The sequence below is a fragment of the Myotis daubentonii genome, chromosome 4 (genome assembly GCF_963259705.1).
Source record: "Myotis daubentonii chromosome 4, mMyoDau2.1, whole genome shotgun sequence".
Classification (NCBI taxonomy): domain Eukaryota; kingdom Metazoa; phylum Chordata; class Mammalia; order Chiroptera; family Vespertilionidae; genus Myotis; species Myotis daubentonii.
The window spans coordinates 11,973,082-11,990,447 of NC_081843.1; the positions used below are offsets into that span (position 1 = coordinate 11,973,082).

At 61.4% G+C, this 17,366-nt stretch overlaps 1 protein-coding gene across 4 annotated transcripts in view; it reads right to left on the reverse strand.

The window, feature by feature from the left end:
* Window positions 1-1,418: 1,418 nt before the first annotated feature.
* Window positions 1,419-17,366, reverse strand: part of IL21R (interleukin 21 receptor) — a 38,856-nt gene continuing 22,908 nt past the window's right edge. Inside the window, exons 2-9 of one of the 4 annotated variants that reach the window (XM_059692475.1) lie at window positions 17,153-17,214; window positions 15,176-15,278; window positions 12,108-12,334; window positions 9,306-9,451; window positions 8,205-8,382; window positions 7,671-7,695; window positions 6,392-6,473; window positions 1,419-4,749 (exon numbers count right to left, since the gene is read on the reverse strand). In XM_059692475.1, the coding sequence (XP_059548458.1) occupies window positions 3,952-4,749; window positions 6,392-6,473; window positions 7,671-7,695; window positions 8,205-8,382; window positions 9,306-9,451; window positions 12,108-12,334; window positions 15,176-15,278; window positions 17,153-17,201 (1,608 nt within the window). In that variant the 5' untranslated portion in view covers window positions 17,202-17,214 and the 3' untranslated portion in view covers window positions 1,419-3,951. Of the gene's footprint in view, window positions 4,750-6,391; window positions 6,474-7,670; window positions 7,771-8,204; window positions 8,383-9,305; window positions 9,452-12,107; window positions 12,335-15,175; window positions 15,279-17,152; window positions 17,215-17,366 lie in introns of all 4 variants that reach the window. The other 3 variants (XM_059692473.1, XM_059692472.1, XM_059692474.1) reach the window with 3 other exon arrangements.

Consider the following 17,366-nt stretch of genomic DNA (forward strand, 5'->3'; position numbering starts at 1 on the left):
GAAGTGGGTGCTGCCGTTTTGAGTAAGGGACCCGGTGCAGGTCCCACTGAGGTGACATGTGAGCAAAATCTCGACTCCTCGTTTCCTCTCCCATGTCCCTCTCTGCTGAGAACTTAGACTTCTGACTCCTGATGTGATGAATGGGCTCCTGGGACGGAAATGCATGTGCTCACCCTTTCACCTTCCCCGGGAAGGCCTCTTCCTGACTCCCATGGTGCGTCTGGGGCCAGTGTCGTTGGGATGGGCCGTGAAGGGCTGAGCACAGGGTGCCCGCAGCCAGACAGGGAACGGCGTCCCTGATGGGAGTAGGGAAGAGGCTTTCCCTCCAGCAGGAGGAGGCGGAAAGGAGCCCAGCACGCGGAGTGAGGCTCACAGCCCCGGGTGACTCTGGGCAGGTCACTGCCCTCTGGGCCCCTTAGTCAAGGGTAACATGAAGGGCCAGGCCTGATTCACCCCCCGCCCTGCCCCCACCCTCCCTCTCCCACAGCAGGCGTCCGGGGGACAGCCAGATGGCAGCCCCGGCTGAGAGCTCCCAGTGACTCGAGGGGGAAAGGGCGTGAAGCTGGAGTTCGGGGTTCTTCCAATCCTGGCAGAGGGCCGCGTCAGGTTCAGAGCATTCTGAGAACCGTCTGGGAAGAGCTTGGGGATGGCCTGGGGCCTTCCCTACTCATGTACCTCAAGGTCCAGGGCAGTGGTTCTCAACCTTCTGGCCCTTTAAATACAGTTCCCCATGTTGTGACCCAACCATAAAATTATTTTCGTTGCTACTTCATAACTGTAATGTTGCTACTGTTATGAATCGTAATGTAAATATCTGATATGCAGGATGGTCTTAGGCGACCCCTGTGATAGGGTCGTTCCACCGCCAAAGGGGTCGCGACCCACAGGTTGAGAACCGCTGGTCCAGGGGACTGTGGTTTCAGGCATGGCTGGCTCCAGGAGCTCAAGAGAGATTCCCAGGGCTATGTTGCCGTCTCCCAAGTCCGCTTTCCTGGGTGCTGGGAGGCCTGTTTCCTCCTGGTGCCCCAGCAGCTCAGCAATCCCAGGAGAAGGTGCATGGGCCAGCTTGGGCCACAAGTCTTTCCCTGACGGGGACTGTGGCCGCGGGGGATGGAATGCTCGGTTGCCAGGCCTGGGTCCGTAGCCACTCCACAGCTGGAGCCAGCCATCCCCATAAGAGTGCTGCACAGGGAGAAGCAACGGGCACCCACAGGTTTCCGCTGAGTTTCTTGCCTCTTCACCTAAGTCCCTATGAGCAGAGCACAGTGAGGAAGAGCTGGACTTGGGCTCAGGTTCTGGCTCAGCTTTACTCAGTGGGTGACCTCGGGCAGGTCGCCGGCCCATTCCACACCTTCCTTCGCTGCAGAGCCTGCGATGGAAAGGGGCTGGGCCCAGAGCAGAATGTGGCTTCTGTGCAAGGGGTGTTGCTCCAGTCCTCCCGCCTCTTAAGAGCAGGGCATTAGCAACTCTGGCCTGGACTTTGGGTGACAAAGACCACCTCCCCCACCTCCAGGTGCTCAGGGCTTGGTCACACCTCCAGGCCTTTGCTCAAGCTCCTCCAGCTGCCTGGAGGCTGGTGCATCTAACAATTCCTGTTTGGTTTTCAACAAACAGCGCATCCTCCCTGCAGCCCCCACCCTCCCCTCTGATGCCCCTCTTGGCTCCCCTCCCTGGCGTCCCAGGGCCGGCCGGCCCAGCTGGGAGAGTCAGTAGTGCACACCCCTTCCCAGCTCCATGTGTGGCCATGGCGTTGGGGCTTGAAGTTGGCCATGGCGGACGTATTTACACCGTGGAAATGAGCAAACGCTACAAATCGGGCTTTATTGAGGGCCTCCTATGTAGCAGACAGGAGAAAGCAGTGAATGAAATAGTCCTTCCCTCATGGAGCGTCCATTGGCTCCATCACCTTTGTCTCTAGCATGTTTATCTCCATCCACCCATCGAACAGTTCTTCCAGCTTTTGCATCTGTCTCTCCATCACTTACCCATATTCACCCACCAATGTGCCTGGAGGTCCAGCCACCATCCAGCCATCTGGCCTCCTCCTACACCTCCATGCTCCCAGGTGGGCCCGCTCCTGTCTTCGTTTTGCACCCGTGTGTATGATCTGAGCTCCGTCAAAGATGGAGTCAGTCAAGAGCTATGTCTGGCTCAGGCCAGAGCCCCGGTCGGACCCCGGGACCTGGCGTCAGTCAGCCCCAGGAGTTCCCCTCCCCCTCCCCCTCCCCCAGCACACAGCTGTGTGTGTGGAGAGCTGAGCAGCTGCACTAGGGGACCAGGTGGCTCCTAGAACCTGCTGCCCCCAAGAGGGTGAGAAAACCACAGCCCACCTTGGCTCAGGTGTCTCCAGGGTGATGGTGGGCTGTTCACACATATGCAGGAGCTGTGGTTTCACATTTGTGCTGCCATCGAGCCACAAACAGCCTAATCCAGGTTAATAATGTTCTAGAATTTTCCACACCACGGACTCGTGTATTCTCTCAATGACTTTTCCCAACCGCTCAGTTTTACAGATGAGTCACAGAGAAGCTTTCAGATGGACCAACGTGTAGCTCAGACTTGCCCAAAAGGAGAGACGAGCCAGAGCTGTCTGCTTCAGGCCTGGCCCTGCAGCCGGCCTGACCCGGGGAGGGTGACAGGCGGGGGTCCCAGTGGGGTTCCAGGCTGGGTGGGGATTCCCCTCAGGGCCCTGGAGTGGCCTCTGAGTCACCTCCCAGCTGCCTTCATCATCTGGATGGTCTTGAAAAGTCACCTCTAAAGGTCAAGGCTCTTAGGGGAAAACAGTCCATTTTCTTTTAAAAAATATGAGTAGAGTGCAATATGCAGCGTTTGTATCACCGCCTGTGCAAAATGATGTTCAGGACGTGCCTTCAAGACATGGCTGAGAACTGTTTTCTTGGCTTCTTAATTCACATTTCATCAGACTTACAAATCATCAGCAAGAACGTGACTCCCCTAACTCCCCAAGGAGCACATGAGAGTGCTGTGTCCTTCCTGCCAACTCCCGCTGCCCCGTCCCCACCCTGAGTGCCAGGGGGTCCCTGGGCCTGTGCTCCCACCCTGTACCGAGCACTCGGCACAAGGCCCAGCACGCACTGTGCTCAATAAATATTTCCTGGGCGCATAAAGGGAATTTAAATACGGGCAGAAGGAGCCAGAAAAACAATTTTTGGTGGGTGGGAGGCTGTCTGAAGAGACAAGGCTGACTGATTTTAAGCCCGGAAACACCTCTTACCCCCCCCCCCCCCCCCACCGCCCGCCCACGCAGTGCCCCTCTGCAGGGTGGGGATGGCCACAGGCCCAGGCGGTGGCTGCTTTCTTGCCCCCACCCACCTTCAGCACACGCCTCGGTCCTGCCTCAGAAGGAAGGAAGCTGACGTTTATTGAGGGTCTGCTCTGGGCTGCGCACTAGGTGGGTGACTGCACTGATTTCTCCCCGAGGGCAGCGTGCCATCCACATGTCCAGATAGGAAGTCCCAGCCCAGAGGGGGACCAGCACCCGAGGTGGCACAGCCAGGAGGCGTCAGAGTGAGGCTCAGACCTGGCTACAGGCCTCTCCCTGTCCCCAGGTCTTCCCACCTGATCAGGAACAGTGTGGCCGTCCTGCGGCTCCTGGAGGGGCAGGCCCCGGGGGCGGGGCTTGGTGTCTGTCACAGGCCGTGTCCTGGTCCCAGGAGGCCTGGGGGCAGCACTGGACCCGATTCTCAAAGGTGACCCAGGGGCCAGCCCATGTGCCCGGCAGGGAGGGAGGCCGCCGCCGTGTGCGCACCCGTGCGTGCTGCTCGCACACGCAGACACGCCGTGCGCCCTGAGCCACACACGCACAGCATCAACTCCCGGCTCAGGGCCCTGGGAGACCAAAGGCCGCAGGCCTCTTCCCACCACAGCCCAGGAGCCCATGCCTCGCCGCCCCCCGGGGGCACGGCCAGTTCTGAGCAGCCGGCAGCCTCACTAGCTGCCCTGGGGCCCCGGCCCGGCAGGCGGAGGGGCCATGACCACCCACTGGCGCAGGTAGCTCCTGGGGGGCCCTTCGTCCCTGGGGCTGGAGAAGTCGCACTCCACGGGGCTGCCGCAGTCAGAGCCTGCGAAGCCGCTGTCGAACGTGTCCATGTCCAGGCCGGCGGGGGGCGAGCCCGCCTCGCTGTCAGACACCCCTCCGGGTGGCCCACCCCCCCACGGCGGCCCTGGCGCCCAACCCGCCTCATGTTCAAGGGGCAGCATCAGTTTGTCGAGGAGCCCGCCCAAGGGGGCCCCCAGCCCGGCAGGGCCACCAGCTGCAACGCAGCCACAGGACAGGACTGTGGCCCCAGGGCCCAAGAGCGGGTCCTCGGTGCCCGGGCCAGGCTCCAGGCCAGCGTCCAGGTTCAGGGCTGGGTAGCCATCTTCCCCACAGGTACAGGGCCAGGCGCACGGCTCCTCTGCACCCACCACGGTCACCGTGTCGATGGACACCAGGCCATAGGGCCGGTCCCCCTCCTGGCTGTAAGCTGAGCTGCCCGCACTGCCAGTGCAGGGGGCAGGGCCCCAGTAGCCTGGCTCGGGCTCGGGCTCGGGCTCGGGCTCGGGCTCGGGCTTAGGGGTGCTGTCGGTTTCCACCAGATCCGCCGGCGCGGGCAGCAGCGTGGTCTCCAGCCCCTGGGCTGCGCTCAGCGGGGGGCAGCAGTTGTACATCTCCAAGGGCGAGGGCACCCCTGGGTTCCAGGGGCCCAGGTCCAGGCTGGAGGCAGTGAAGGGCGTGCCCACCCATTTCTGTGAGAGAGAACGGGAGGGAGAGTCACGCATGGGTCTGGGGCCAGGGAAGGTATAAACTCAGACCGTGGGCCACTCGGTGGCCTGCGGGGGCCAGAATACAGGAGACCCTGAGGTCTGAGTGACAGGGCCCCCACCTGTCCCTGTTTTATTTCTTAAAACCCGGCGTTCTCCTGTTTGTGTCCCCACTACAGCGGACACTCGGCCAGGGCACAATTCCCAGTTCTTCTGGTCACAGCTGCATCCCGAGGCTCACACAGTGCCTGGCACACAGTCAGTGGCCGAGAAATGTTTCACTGACTGAATGAGAGACCGCCAACTTGGAATGGCCTGTGTGTGCACGGTGGCTAAGGGCTGTGGGGCCGTGAGGGACTGGGGCAGCGGCCCCTAAGCGCTGAGAATCCCCCTCTGGACACAGGGTCCCCATCCAATCAGCAGAGAGAATCCCTGAGAACTGGAATCTCCTCGATTTGAGCCTCTTGCCCCTGGAAAGCTCATCTCAGGACCCTGACGTGGCTGCCACCACTGCTTTGAAGTCGCTTCTCAGCTGTGTGGCCTTGAGCCAGTTACTTACTCTCTCTGGGCCTCAGTGTTCCCATCTGTGAAGTGGGCCTGCGCATAGGACCCACTCCTCAGGGATGCTGTGAGCATTAAGTGAGTTAATATCTGCCCAGGACACAGCGAGTGCTATGAGTACTGGTAAAATTGATACAAAATAGAGGTGATATCGGAAGCTCTGGGAAGGAGCAGAGGGAAGAGGAAGGGTCCACCCACGTGGGCTGGAGTCCATGCTCCTCCCCTCCCCACAAAAGCCACTTCTGCGATCTGAGCAGGGTCTCCTCACAGGCCCCGGGGAGTGGAGCGCCCGCCCTGCAGGGGCTGCGGGGAAGGTGTGGGGTGGAGCCCAGAGGGCTCAGCGCAGCTCCAGGCAGCTGGCAGGAGCTCAATCAAGGCACCAGCCCGCATTTCCTGACTTCCAGGCTCCTCCCGCCTCACCACATCCTCTCTGGGGTAGGCCCCTCCCGCCACCGAGGGTGGGTGTTGAGCGGTAAATGGGCCCAGAGAACCGTGGGCGCGCGTGGTGGCTGTGGTGGTTGGAGCTTGGCAGGGGGTTTGTGCATTTTGCAGGCGGGTCCCTCCCTTTCCACCCTCACACCAGGACATCTAAGACCCAGAAAGCCAATTGGTGGCCCCAGGGTGCACCTGGCCCAGCCCACCCCCAGCTGGCTCCTGGGGCTGGGAAAGGCTGCATGATCTTGACGAACTCTGCCCCGGAATTACTTCCTGCACTTGGCAGATGCCAAGGCCGAGGTCTGGCTTCTGGCCTGGCTGGGCCTGCAGCTGGGGCTGGGTCTGGGGCTGGGGCTGGGGCTGGGGTTGGGGCTGGGGCTGGGGCTGGGGCTGGGGCTGGGGCTGGGGCTGGGCTGGGGCTGGGGTTGGGGCTGGGGCTGGGGCTGGGGCTGGGGCTGGGCTGCAGCTGGGGCTGGGGCTGGGGCTGGGGCTGGGGCTGGGGCTGGGGCTGGGGCTGGGGCTGGGCTGCAGCTGGGGCTGGGGCTGGGGCTGGGGCTGGGCTGCAACTGAGGCTGGGGCTGGGGCTGGAGAGGGTAAGAGGTGTCAAGGGCTGGTCGGGTGGGGCTCTCACCTTGAAGTTCCCGCTGTGGCTCACATACAGGTGCTGGAAGAACGGCTCTGGGCTGGGCACCTGCACCCACACCTTCCACAGCCTGGGAGGGCAGAGAGAAGGTAAGCCCCCGGTCTCACGGAGGGCAGCCCAGCCTCCCCCTCTGTGTCCTACAGGACACACCCAAGTGCCTCCTTTCCACCTCCCCTCCCCCCGCCCGCCCTGAGCCACAATGTCCACATCTGTAAACTGAGGCAGCGAGTCGCCCACGGCTCCTGAAGGCACGAGGGCTCCGCCGCCCTTTGTGTGCTGGGTGAGCGCTGCCCCTCTGAGCCCCGACTCCTCCTCTAGGGCCAGGTGGGCAAAGGGCCAGCTCCTCGGGGCTGTGGGGGATTCGGGGCGCACCCGGCACCAGGAGCCCCCTGAGCCACGGCGCCGCCTCCGGCTCTGGCTCGGTCTCTAGACCGAGAGGACCAGGACGCGCTGCCACCCGGCGAGGCCCCACCATAGCCGGCCGCGCTCGGAGGCCGGGGAGCCCATGCTGGACTCGCTGTCTGCAGCACCTTCTCTCGGGGACCATGCTCAGCAGAAACCAACACGTAACAAATAAAAGCAAAACCTCGGGTTGAGGCGGGGGGGGGGGGGGTCACCCCACCTGGCAGTCCCTCGTGCCCCCCAGGTCAAAGCTTAGAATTCCCTGACACAATCACAGCTGAGGCCACTGTTCAGAGCACAGGGTTCAGCCCGGCCGGTGGCTCAGTGGTTAGAGCGTCGGCCCACACATCAAAGGGGCAAGTCCCGGTCAAGGCCACACACCTGGGTTGCAGGTTCGATCCCCAGCCCCGGTTGGGGCATGTGTAGCAAGCAACCAATGGATGTGTCTCTCTCCAAGGATGTTTCTCTCTCTCTCCCTCCCTCCCAGCCTCCCTCCCTTCCACTCTCTAAAAATTCAATGGAAAAAGGATCCTCCAGCGAGGATTCACCACAAAACAAAGAAAAAGAGCACGGGCTCAAGGTCCTCCTTTGTTTCACAGCCGTGTGAATCGGGCGGCGTCCTTGCCGACTCCGTGCCTCAGTGCCCTGGGTTGTCCAATGGAGGTCGCTGTCTGCATCCAGCTCACAGGGCGGCTGTGAGGGCTGAGTGAGCGCCCAGCACGGAGGAAACCGGGAGCTGGTCATTGTCACCACCCCTGTCATGACCACCGTCTCCATGACGGGTGTGCCCCAGCCCGGGCGAGTCACAGAGGGGCTGTGGCCCAGGCTGACCCCATCCCCCCCCCCCCCGAGCCCCTGGCCTCACCTCCAAGGCAGGCGGATCTTCAGACCTAAGTAGACAAGGATGGGGAGCGTGAAGACCAGGAAGAGATAGAGCAGGTCCGTGTGCCAGCCTGCCTGGAGCTCTGGGAAGAAGCACATAGTGGGTCATGGAACCCACCTGTACAGAGGCACGCGGCGTGGGGTGGTGGGCAGGGGTCTGGGTGGCGGGGAAGGGGCTGGGAAGGCTTCGGTGCCTCGAAGTGAGATGGGTGGGGGTTCAAGTCCCCCTCCCACCCCCACCCTGGGTAAGTGACTTTATCGGCTGGGCCCCAGTTTTCTCATCTACGAAATGGGGCTAAGGATGCTTACTTCACAGACTGATAGGGAGACGCACAGCCTGGCAGGAGAGGCCCCTGGCACCCCACGCAGGGCCTGGCAAGCAAGGGCTCCCCACTGTCAAATGGCTACTCCTGGGATATGGCTCAGCTGCGTGGATACTTTGCACCACGCTGGACGTCTCGGGACTCAGGACAAGGCTTGGCACCAAAAGTGGGCGTCCACCCAGCTTCACACCTACCTTCTGGCTGGGTGCGAAAGAGGACCGGGTCGCTCCACTCACTCCAGGCCCCCTGGAAGGAGGAGCCGGGCTGGGGCCCCGCCCGCACCTGCAGCTCATAGCTGGCGCCTGGGTGGAACTCCAAGGGCAGGAGGGAGACGCTCCTGACGTCCACTGAGATCAGCTTCCGCCCCGGACTCTGCCAGCACAGGGGAAGGACGCGCTGTCAGGGCGAGCGGGCGGCCCTGCCTTCACGCCCCTGCCTTCAGCAGAACCTCCCCCACCCCCAGCCCTCTCCTGGGGTCTGCACTCCCTGCCCGAGAGCCAGGCCCCAGCTGGAGTTCTGGCCGCTCCAGTGTGGGCAGCGCAGAGCCATGGGCACGTCTCGGCCTTGCCCAGGTCACGATGCTTGGTTCATGGCTCTCTGACCCCACAGCAGGGGACCCTCCCTGCTGGGACTGGGGCTGCCCCAGGAGCAGCGACGGCCACTCCTGGCAGTGCTTAACGGGCAGCATTCCAGACAGTGGGCATTCCCCACAGTGGGCATTTGAAAGGCTCCCACCACAGGCTTCTCAGCCGTGGAAACCTCCGGAGTCTTCCACGGGAACAGACTAAACATGAAAACCTTCAACTGGGGCCATTCTAAAGGGTAGAGAACGCTGGAGCCCTCCTAACAGCGGCCATCTGGAACCCTCTGACACCTAGACAGAGGACACCGCTGGGCCTTCAGCTTGGAAACAATGTCCTTCTGACCCTGGACCTTTTGGTTATGGAAGCTTCCGGAACTCCTCAACTGTGGCCGGCCGTCCTAAGCGAAGTGGGACGGTTCCAAGCCCCCAATTCTGAAACAACTACTGTCGCTAGACGCGAGGCGGGACCTGCAGAGGTGCCAGCCCCTTCTCTGGCAGCTGGTAGACAGGACCCGGGAACGGGAAGGAAACAGGGGTAAGGGGTCTCCTACCCCAGGGAGAAGGGGAGAGGGCAGCATGAGAGCGTGTCAGGGGAGCTCCATCCTGGGTGTGTTCTGGGTTTGCATTCTTGGCTGTGAATGACCACCTCAGTGGTCTCCTGGGCACTACCCCCCGCCCACCCCACCAGCCTGCCCATTCTCTGCAGTCTCACCTGCGTCCAGGGGTCTCCCCGCTTCCTGTACCGCAGCTCATACTGCAGTCTGCCCTTGAGCGCGTACGAGTCGTAATCGGAGCTCCAGGAGATGTTATAATGTTCCGAGAAGGTCACGGTCACGTTGAAAGGAGGAGACAGCTTGACTTAAAGAAAAAAGCCAGAAAGATAAAATGGGTGAGATTTGTATCAGCTGGACATGCCCTGGTGGCCCGTCCTTTCTGTGACCAGGATGAGTGGCCCCGGGTGGCTGGGTGAAGCTTCCCCTGTCTCCGGGCCTCAGTTTACTCATCTGAAAAATGGACTGCTGTGGGGCTGCAAATTCAGAGGGGGCAGGTGACAGATACGGTGAAGCAGGTGTGGGCACTGGACTATAAAGAGCCCTCCGAGCGCACAGGGGCCGGGCAGGAGTGCAGACCAGGGTGGCCAGGAAGGAAAAACCCGGAAAGCCCAGATTATTGTAGGAAATCGCTCAAATGTTAAAGTTAGCCGCTGATCCAGGCCTTTCTAAGCTCCCTGATGGCCACGCCCACAGGTTCTCTAGTCCTGCTGTCAGTGAGGGCGTCAGTGAGCCCCATCGGCCCTGAGAAGGCAGAGGACTCTGATCAGCGAGGGGCTGATGACTCCGCTCTGCAGAACTCCGCTGCAATGAGTGTCCTGCTGTGGCGGGAAGCTACCCGCTGAGCAGCCGGACCCGCAGTGGCCGTGAGTGTGACCGCCCTCACCTCACAGGCACCTCCCGGAAAGTGTAAGCGCGGCGATCTGGACCACACACGCGGCCCCGGGGCCCCTCCCAAATCTGCTTTCAACCTGAGCAGGGCACCCACAGCGCGTGCCTTCATGTCCTCTCTTGGAAAAGGGAATCGGTTCCTATCACACAGAGTGAAAATTCATGGACCAAGCGAAGTAGAGAAGGAGGGCACGCCAGGGAAGCCAGTGGCAAGTTGCTCCTGTCAGAGGGAAGCGGGGCCTGTGCCCGTACCCGCCTTCTCCGGGCTGCTGGCCACCCCCTCTCTGGGATCTCAGCTCCTTGGGGCAGAGGGTTAGTTCTCCGGGGTCAGTGCTGTGCCTGCACCTCTGAGGACAGAGTCCGGCACACAGTAGGCCCTCACGAAATGCCTGTTAAATCCAGGTGTTCCAAAAGGAGCTCTGAAGCCGACTCCGTCCGCGGCCTGAGGTGCGAGAAGGCGCACATTCACGCCGTGCTGAGTGCTTTGTGGTGGTTGCTCTCTCAGCCACGGGCCCCTCTGAACTGGAATAGTCCTTAAGGCCTCCTCTCTCCTCCCAGGCTGGCGGGGACCTGGTTGTCAGCGTCCTTGGGGCCTGGCTGGCTGGTAAGGACCAATTCATGGGGGAACTCAGCTCGGGAGATGCTGGCGCAGCCCAGGGCCCAGGAGGACCAAGGGGCCGGGGCTGGCTGCCTCCTCCTCCGCTGAGCACAGGCCTGGCCTCAGACCCTGGCGGGGGGGGGGGAGGGAGGGCCGGAGAAATGCCAGGTGGAGGGGCAGCCCTGCCCTGTGCCCTCCTCTGCCTGCCCAGCTCTCAGGGAGATAGGAGGGCACCCCTGCTTGGTAAACCAACACACCTGGATCTAAATGGCTGAGTGAGTGTGCATGTGTGTAGGCATGTGCATGTGTGTGCGTGTGTGTGCATAAACATGAGAATGTGGGCATCTGTGTCCGTGCTGTCTAGGCCAGGGGTTGAGGGGGTTTATGAGTGTGAGTGTGTCCGTGTGTGTGTGTGTCTGTGTGCCTGTGTGTGTTCGTGTGTCTGTGTGTCTGTGTGTGCGCTCGCGCATGTGAAAGTCTGGGTGTGTCCGTGTGTGTGCATGTGTGTCTGCGTATGTGTGTGTCTGTCTGTGTGTATATGTGAAGGTCTGTGTGTGTCTGTGTGTGTGTGTCCCAGTGTGTATGTGTGTGTGTGTGTGTGTGTGAAAGTCTGGGTGTGCCTGGCTGTGTGTGTGTCCGTGTGTGTGTGTGTGTGTGTGTGTGTGAGAAAGTCTGGGTGTGCCTGGCTGTGTGTGTGTCCGTGTGTGTGTGTGTGTGTGTGTGTGTGTGTGTGTGTGTGAAAGTCTGGGTGTGCCTGGCTGTGTGTGAAGTTTGCTCACATGCTCTGTGGTGTGACATCCACTCAGCAAAGTGGTGCAGACCTGGACCCCAGAGTGCGAATGAGACACCTGCGTGTCCCCTGCCCCCCCACTGAGGCCCGGGAGGCAGACACTGCCAAACCGCAGGCCTGCGCCTTCCCGAGGGCGGGATTCTCTTGGCGGTTCGTTTCTGCATGCCTCTGGGGACAGGCCTCTCACTCCCTACCTGGACACCCCACTTTGCGCTCACATCACACTAAAAGCTGCCTCCGGCCCCTTCCCTGCCCCACCCGGGCTCTGGACCCACAAACACAACTGCTTCCACCAGCCAGGTCCCTCTGTCCCTGGGCCTCCTCCCTGCCTCCTGGAGCTAACGATGGGAGGAAACTTGGGGAGGTTTTCTCTTGTGACTCGGTGTCCCCCACTTGCCTCACACTGGGAGAGAGTCCCAGGGGTCAGAGTTAAAGGGCTCTCGTTCTATAGTGCAAGGTCACGGGCTGAACCAGAACGGCAGCCCCAGGTCCCGGTCCCAGATCTCCTTCACCCCCTGCTGCCTGTCTCTGGTTCAGGCCAGGCCCCGCTGCCACCCCACACCCGGCAGGGCCGACCTCCAACGAGAGGCAGGGCGTGGGACGGTCAGTTTGCGGGGGCGGGGGAGCCGGCCTGGGGAGCGTGGGGCCCAACCCCGCCTGGGTTCTCTTCCAAGGAGTACTCACGGCTCTCAGCCAGGACAAAGCTGCCACACTCCTGGGAGTGGTTGCCAGGCTGGTCTGTCATGTTGACACTGAAAATGTCGTCGGCCATGAAGCGGAACACATCCATGTGGCACGTGTATTTTGCGTGAGTGGCATTGTGCGCGGACCGGTGCAGGCTGCAAGAGGTGACCTCATCCTCCAGTTCTCCGTAGGGGTCTTGCCTTCGAGGACAGAGCAGCCAGTCACGGCTAGTGGCCGGCGGGGCTCAGTGCATGGGAGGGGCTGGCGGTGGGGCTGGAGCTCACCTAGTCCCACCAACCTTCCCAGCGAAGGTTTGCCCTCCCCTGGAGCAGCCCTGGTGGGTTGGTCCCGGCTCCGGGCTTGCACACCTTCAAGCAACCAGACTCACTCCGTCACTCAGAGCAGCAACTCTCAGCTGCAGTAATTGGGCCACTCTTGCCTGAATGCATTCTAACTCTGACCCTGTCCGCTCCATCTCCTGGATCACTGTCCCATGGGAAGGGTGCTAAGCATTTCCGGCCTCCTTCCCACTCTCCTTCCATCCAAAATCCACCGAACACCGAAGCAAGAGCCACATGAAGCTCCGTCCTGCTCTGGTGAACTTCCAGGGAGGTAGTTAATATGGGGTTGGGGGAAATGTGCCAGCTTTTTAACTCCCACTGGGCAGAAACAATGGGTTTTGAAGGATGCATAGAAGTTCACCAGCTATTTTCCCCCTGCCTACAAATTCAGGCTCGGAACATGACCACCCTCCAGGGCCAGTATGGACGTGTGGGTTCAGGTCTCTGCTAAATGTTGGCTGGAATAGAAACATCTCCTGAATCAATGCTCTCCAAGCCTCCAGCCTGGACACTGATGCCTGCCTGGTGGGGTCCTCGCCTTGCCCGCCCTCCCTGCGATCTCTTTCACTTGCACAGCAGCCAGGGGCCTTTAAGACTCCCTGTCCCTCCCCTGCCTAGCACTCCACAGTGGCTTCTTGCCGCCCACACCACAGAGCCCGGCCCTCCCACCCTCCCGCCTCCTGTACTTGCTGTTCCCCTCCACCTGGCTCCGCCCCCTCCGGCCACACCGACCTCCTCACCATGCCTCAGGCTCTCCAGCTCTCCCCGCCTGAGCCCTTTGCACATGCAGTGCCCTCTGCCTGGACTGCCCTTCCCCAGCTCACCCGCTGCCTCCTCCTCACCCACAGAGGCTGCCCCGACCCCTTGGCCCTCCCCCACATCTCTGCTCTCTACCAGGGGGTCCAGCTTCCTGTTCCTGACAGCGCTCATTGTACTCAGAAAGCATCCTGCTGGCTGCGTGTGTGTGTGTGTGCGTGTGTGCGTGCATGCGTGTGTGTGCGTGTGCGTGTGTGTGTCTCACCAGCCACTCCCGCTGCGTGTGTGTGTGTGTGTCACCAGCCACTCCGCTGCGTGTGTGTGTGTGTGTGTCTCACCAGCCACTCCGCTGCGTGTGTGTGTGCGTGTGTCTCACCAGCCACTCCCGCTGCGTGTGTGTGTGTGTGTCACCAGCCACTCCGCTGCGTGTGTGTGTGTGTGTGTGTCTCACCAGCCACTCCGCTGCGTGTGTGTGTGCGTGTGTCTCACCAGCCACTCGGCTGTGTGTGTGTGTGTGTGTGTCACCAGCCACTCCACTGCGTGTGTGTGTGTGTGTGTCACCAGCCACTCTGCTGCGTGTGTGTGTGTGTGCGCGTGCATGTGTGTGTATCACCAGCCACTCCGCTGCGTGTGTGTGTGTGTGTGTCTCACCAGCCACTCCGCTGCGTGTGTGTGTGTGTGTGTGTGTCTCACCAGCCACTCTGCTGCGTGTGTGTGTGTGTGTGTCTCACCAGCCACTCCGCTGCGTGTGTGTGTGTGTGTGTGTGTGTGTGTGATCAGCCACTCCGCTGCGTGTGTCAGCTCCAGGACACCTGGGACCACACGGCTGAGCCTCTGCTGAGTCACCAGTGCCTGCACGAGTCAGGCAGGAGCTTAATCAAAGTGCCCGTGTGAATGGATGAATGAGTGGGTGATGCCAAAGTCTCTCCTTGACCACACGCTACGCAGGCTCCTCTGAACTCTCCTCACCGTGGCCCTGACTTTCAGGTTCCCGTGCCTGTCTCTGCGTCGTCTACTTTGAGCAAGACTCCTGCTAAGTCGGTCCAGTCGGAAGCCCCACCCTCAATGCCAAAGTGGGCTCCTCCTCCTCCACCAGCCCCAGGTGGTGTCTGGGCCCCCTGAGCTGCCTCAGCAGGAGCCCTGTTAGGTCGGCTTAGCCCGGAGCCCTCGGACCCCTGGTGTTCCCTCCTCGTGGTTCCATGCGCTGACCCACCCTGCTCCTTGTCTATAAGCCCAGCTTTTCCTTGTTGTGTTCCGAGTTGAGCCCAATCAGCAAAACCCTGTGCAATGGCCCTAGCCTGCCACTATGGTCTTTAATAAAGTCCGCCCTACCGTTCTTGAACAAGTGTCATGCATGATTATTTTCTTTAACAATATGGACTTATAAGGACCCGAGGAGTTTGGAGTCAGGCTGCCTGTGTTTGAAACCAGGTCCGCCATTCGCTGGCTGTGTGACCTCGGGCAAGTTGCATAACCTCTCTGAACTTCAGTGCCCTCACTTGTAAAATCAGAGTCATAATTGTGAGGACCGGAGGTGGTCATTCATGTGAAGCACATGGCAGGCTGCCTGGCATGAACTAAGTGCTCAAAAACATCGTGTGGGAGTCCGGTCACCTCAGCATCTCAAAACCATAGTCAGGCCTGCGCGAGTGACAGAGAACTGCCTTAGAGCTGGACAGAGCTGCCCTACGCCTCTCAGTCATTCTCTGCACAAGTCCCATGAGCCCTGGGTAGTCGTCTGCAAGATGGGCACAGTGACTCCCATCTCACAGTCTTTCTTGGGGTGAAACCAAATGCTGTGGGTGAAGTTGCTGAGTGAGCCCCCAGGAAGCGGCAGCTCTTGTCTTTATTGCTAAACTACCTATCTGGCACACAGTAGGTCCAACTCAGCTCATGGTCTCCTGCGGTCCTGTGCTGGGACCAGGCTCCCCTGAGGAGCACTCCTAGGGCCGGTGAGGCCCAGCCACTTACCAGGTGAGGGTGAGCATGCTGGGGTCGGGGGTCCACGTCTCCAGGAAGCAGGTGACCGTCCGGAAGTAATCGGTGTAGCAGACAAGGTCTGAGCATCCCCAGGCTGCAGGGCGAGGAAGAGAGAGGCCTTGGTAGGGATTGGGAGGGGGCTGCAGAGCTCCCCGCTCCCTCAGCCCGTCCAGGGCTGGAGGATGAGTGGAGGCGGGTCCCAGGGCCAGGATGAATACGGCGAGTCAGGGGCCACCGAGATGTGGGACTGAGGCAAGGAGGTCCTGTCCCCTTGTCTGAGATTCCTTGTCTGAGCCCCCAAAGTTTCAAGGCCAGCCACGGGGACAAGACGCTCCTAATGAGACAGAATTAACTAAGTGGGTCATAATCTACATTTTGCTCCGTATTTAACAAAATAAACGTAGTTTTAGTTTTGTCTTATCAGATCAAGTGCCAGTGCTGCTCTCCCCTGTCCCTCCCACCACCATTTACCAGAAATGTGATCCCCTGTTTAAGTAGCTTCATCTTCAATGGCCTTCCCTTACTTTCCCGTGACTCATGGGGACCCGGGTCAGAAGCTGGGCTCAGAGCCCGGAGCACCGCTCTGGAAAGTCCGGGTGTCCGCCCTCCACACACGGGCAGGCCATGCTGGTGGACAGGACACTCCCTGGGCGCGGCCTCAGAGGCCTCCCGCGGCCGGGGCTGGGAAATGACTCCCGCTCTAGGCTCCCCTCTGGGAGGAGGCAGGCCTGCCCCGGGCACTCGTGGAGAATGGGCACTGCTTTGGGATGGAGGCGACATCAGGGACCAGAGGGAGTGAAAACCCGGCCACCTGGGCCGAGAGCCCCGGGGCTGTCCCTGGCCTGCGGTTACCAAAGCGTGGACACGTGCCCCAGGCCACTCGCGCCACTTCCTGTCACGGGGACCTGGTCCCTGGAGGGCGTGGAGGTGAGCATGTGCTGTCTGTCACACGTGCAGCCCGTGCTCGAGGAAAGCAGCCAAGCCAGGTGACCACGGGAATCAGCACACCTGTGGCCTGGCCCCAAGGCTGCCGCCGCCCGTCGTGTGGCCGTGACCTGTCCCTGACCCTCTCGGGGCCAGTTTTCTCAACTGAGGACCGGGCGGCGCTCGGCCTGGGCCTGGTGGGCTGTCAGGAGCATGGGCTGAGACGGCGCTCGGCACCATGCACAGCGGGCTCGCTACTGGTGCCCACAGGGGCGGTGCCGCGGCGGGTACCGAAGGCCTGTGAGAGCCAGGGCAGAGTGGGCCTTGCTCAGGGCGGGAGCCTGACACCTGTTTGTGGAAGGAGCTGTTCGAGGCTCTGGGTCTTTAAGGAAAAACCAGAGAGACATGCTGATGGTCAGCGAGTGGCTGAAGGGCCCCCTGCCCCCATCCAGCCCCATTAGAGCCTGCGTGCTGCATCGCCCCTCCTCTGGGAAGGCCTCCTGGATCTCAGCCCTGGCCGTGCCCCGTGTCTAACTCCTGGCCTTCCCCAGCTCCGTGTCTGACGTTCCCCCCGGCACCCCCACCAGCTTCAGCTTCTCCAGAACCTTTAAGGCTCTGCTACTTTGGTCCTCACCCCCTCTTCCTCACTGGGAGCATCAGTGCCTGAGGGCAGCCTGGTGATGGTTGGAGAACTTCCCCTAGGAGATGAGGTGGGACCAGAGGCAGACTTCCTCACGGGGGGGGGGGGGGGGGGGGGGCTGGGAGGTGGGGTTGAAGCCTACCACGGCAGGGCCATGGGAATGCAGGGTGCAGTCTCCCAGGGCCCCAGTGAGCCTCAAAGACCAAGCTAAGGCCGGGCTGCTTGGACCTGCCCGAACCTGGCTAATGAGGCACTCTGGGTGGGTGAATTCCGGTTCGTGGAGAGCTGGCGGCTCCCCCTGTGTCCGCCTCCAGTGGACACGTGCCATGGACTCTGACCCAGAGCCCACAGGCCCGCCCGCCCGCCCGCCCGCCCGCCCGCTGCAGAGGGGGCCAGCTACTCACCGCCCTGGAGCAGCAGCAGGAGCAGAGGGGCGGCCCAGCCACGCGGCATGCTGACTCCGGGCCTGCAAGAGACGCACAGCAGACGGTGGGCCCCGCCTGGGGACCAGGGGGCCCTGGACAGCCTCCCTCTGGTCCCTGTCCCTCCCTTGGAAGACTTGCCTCAGAGTCCCGAATGGGTCTCAGAAAAACAAGATTTTGAGGAGCCCGAGGACAC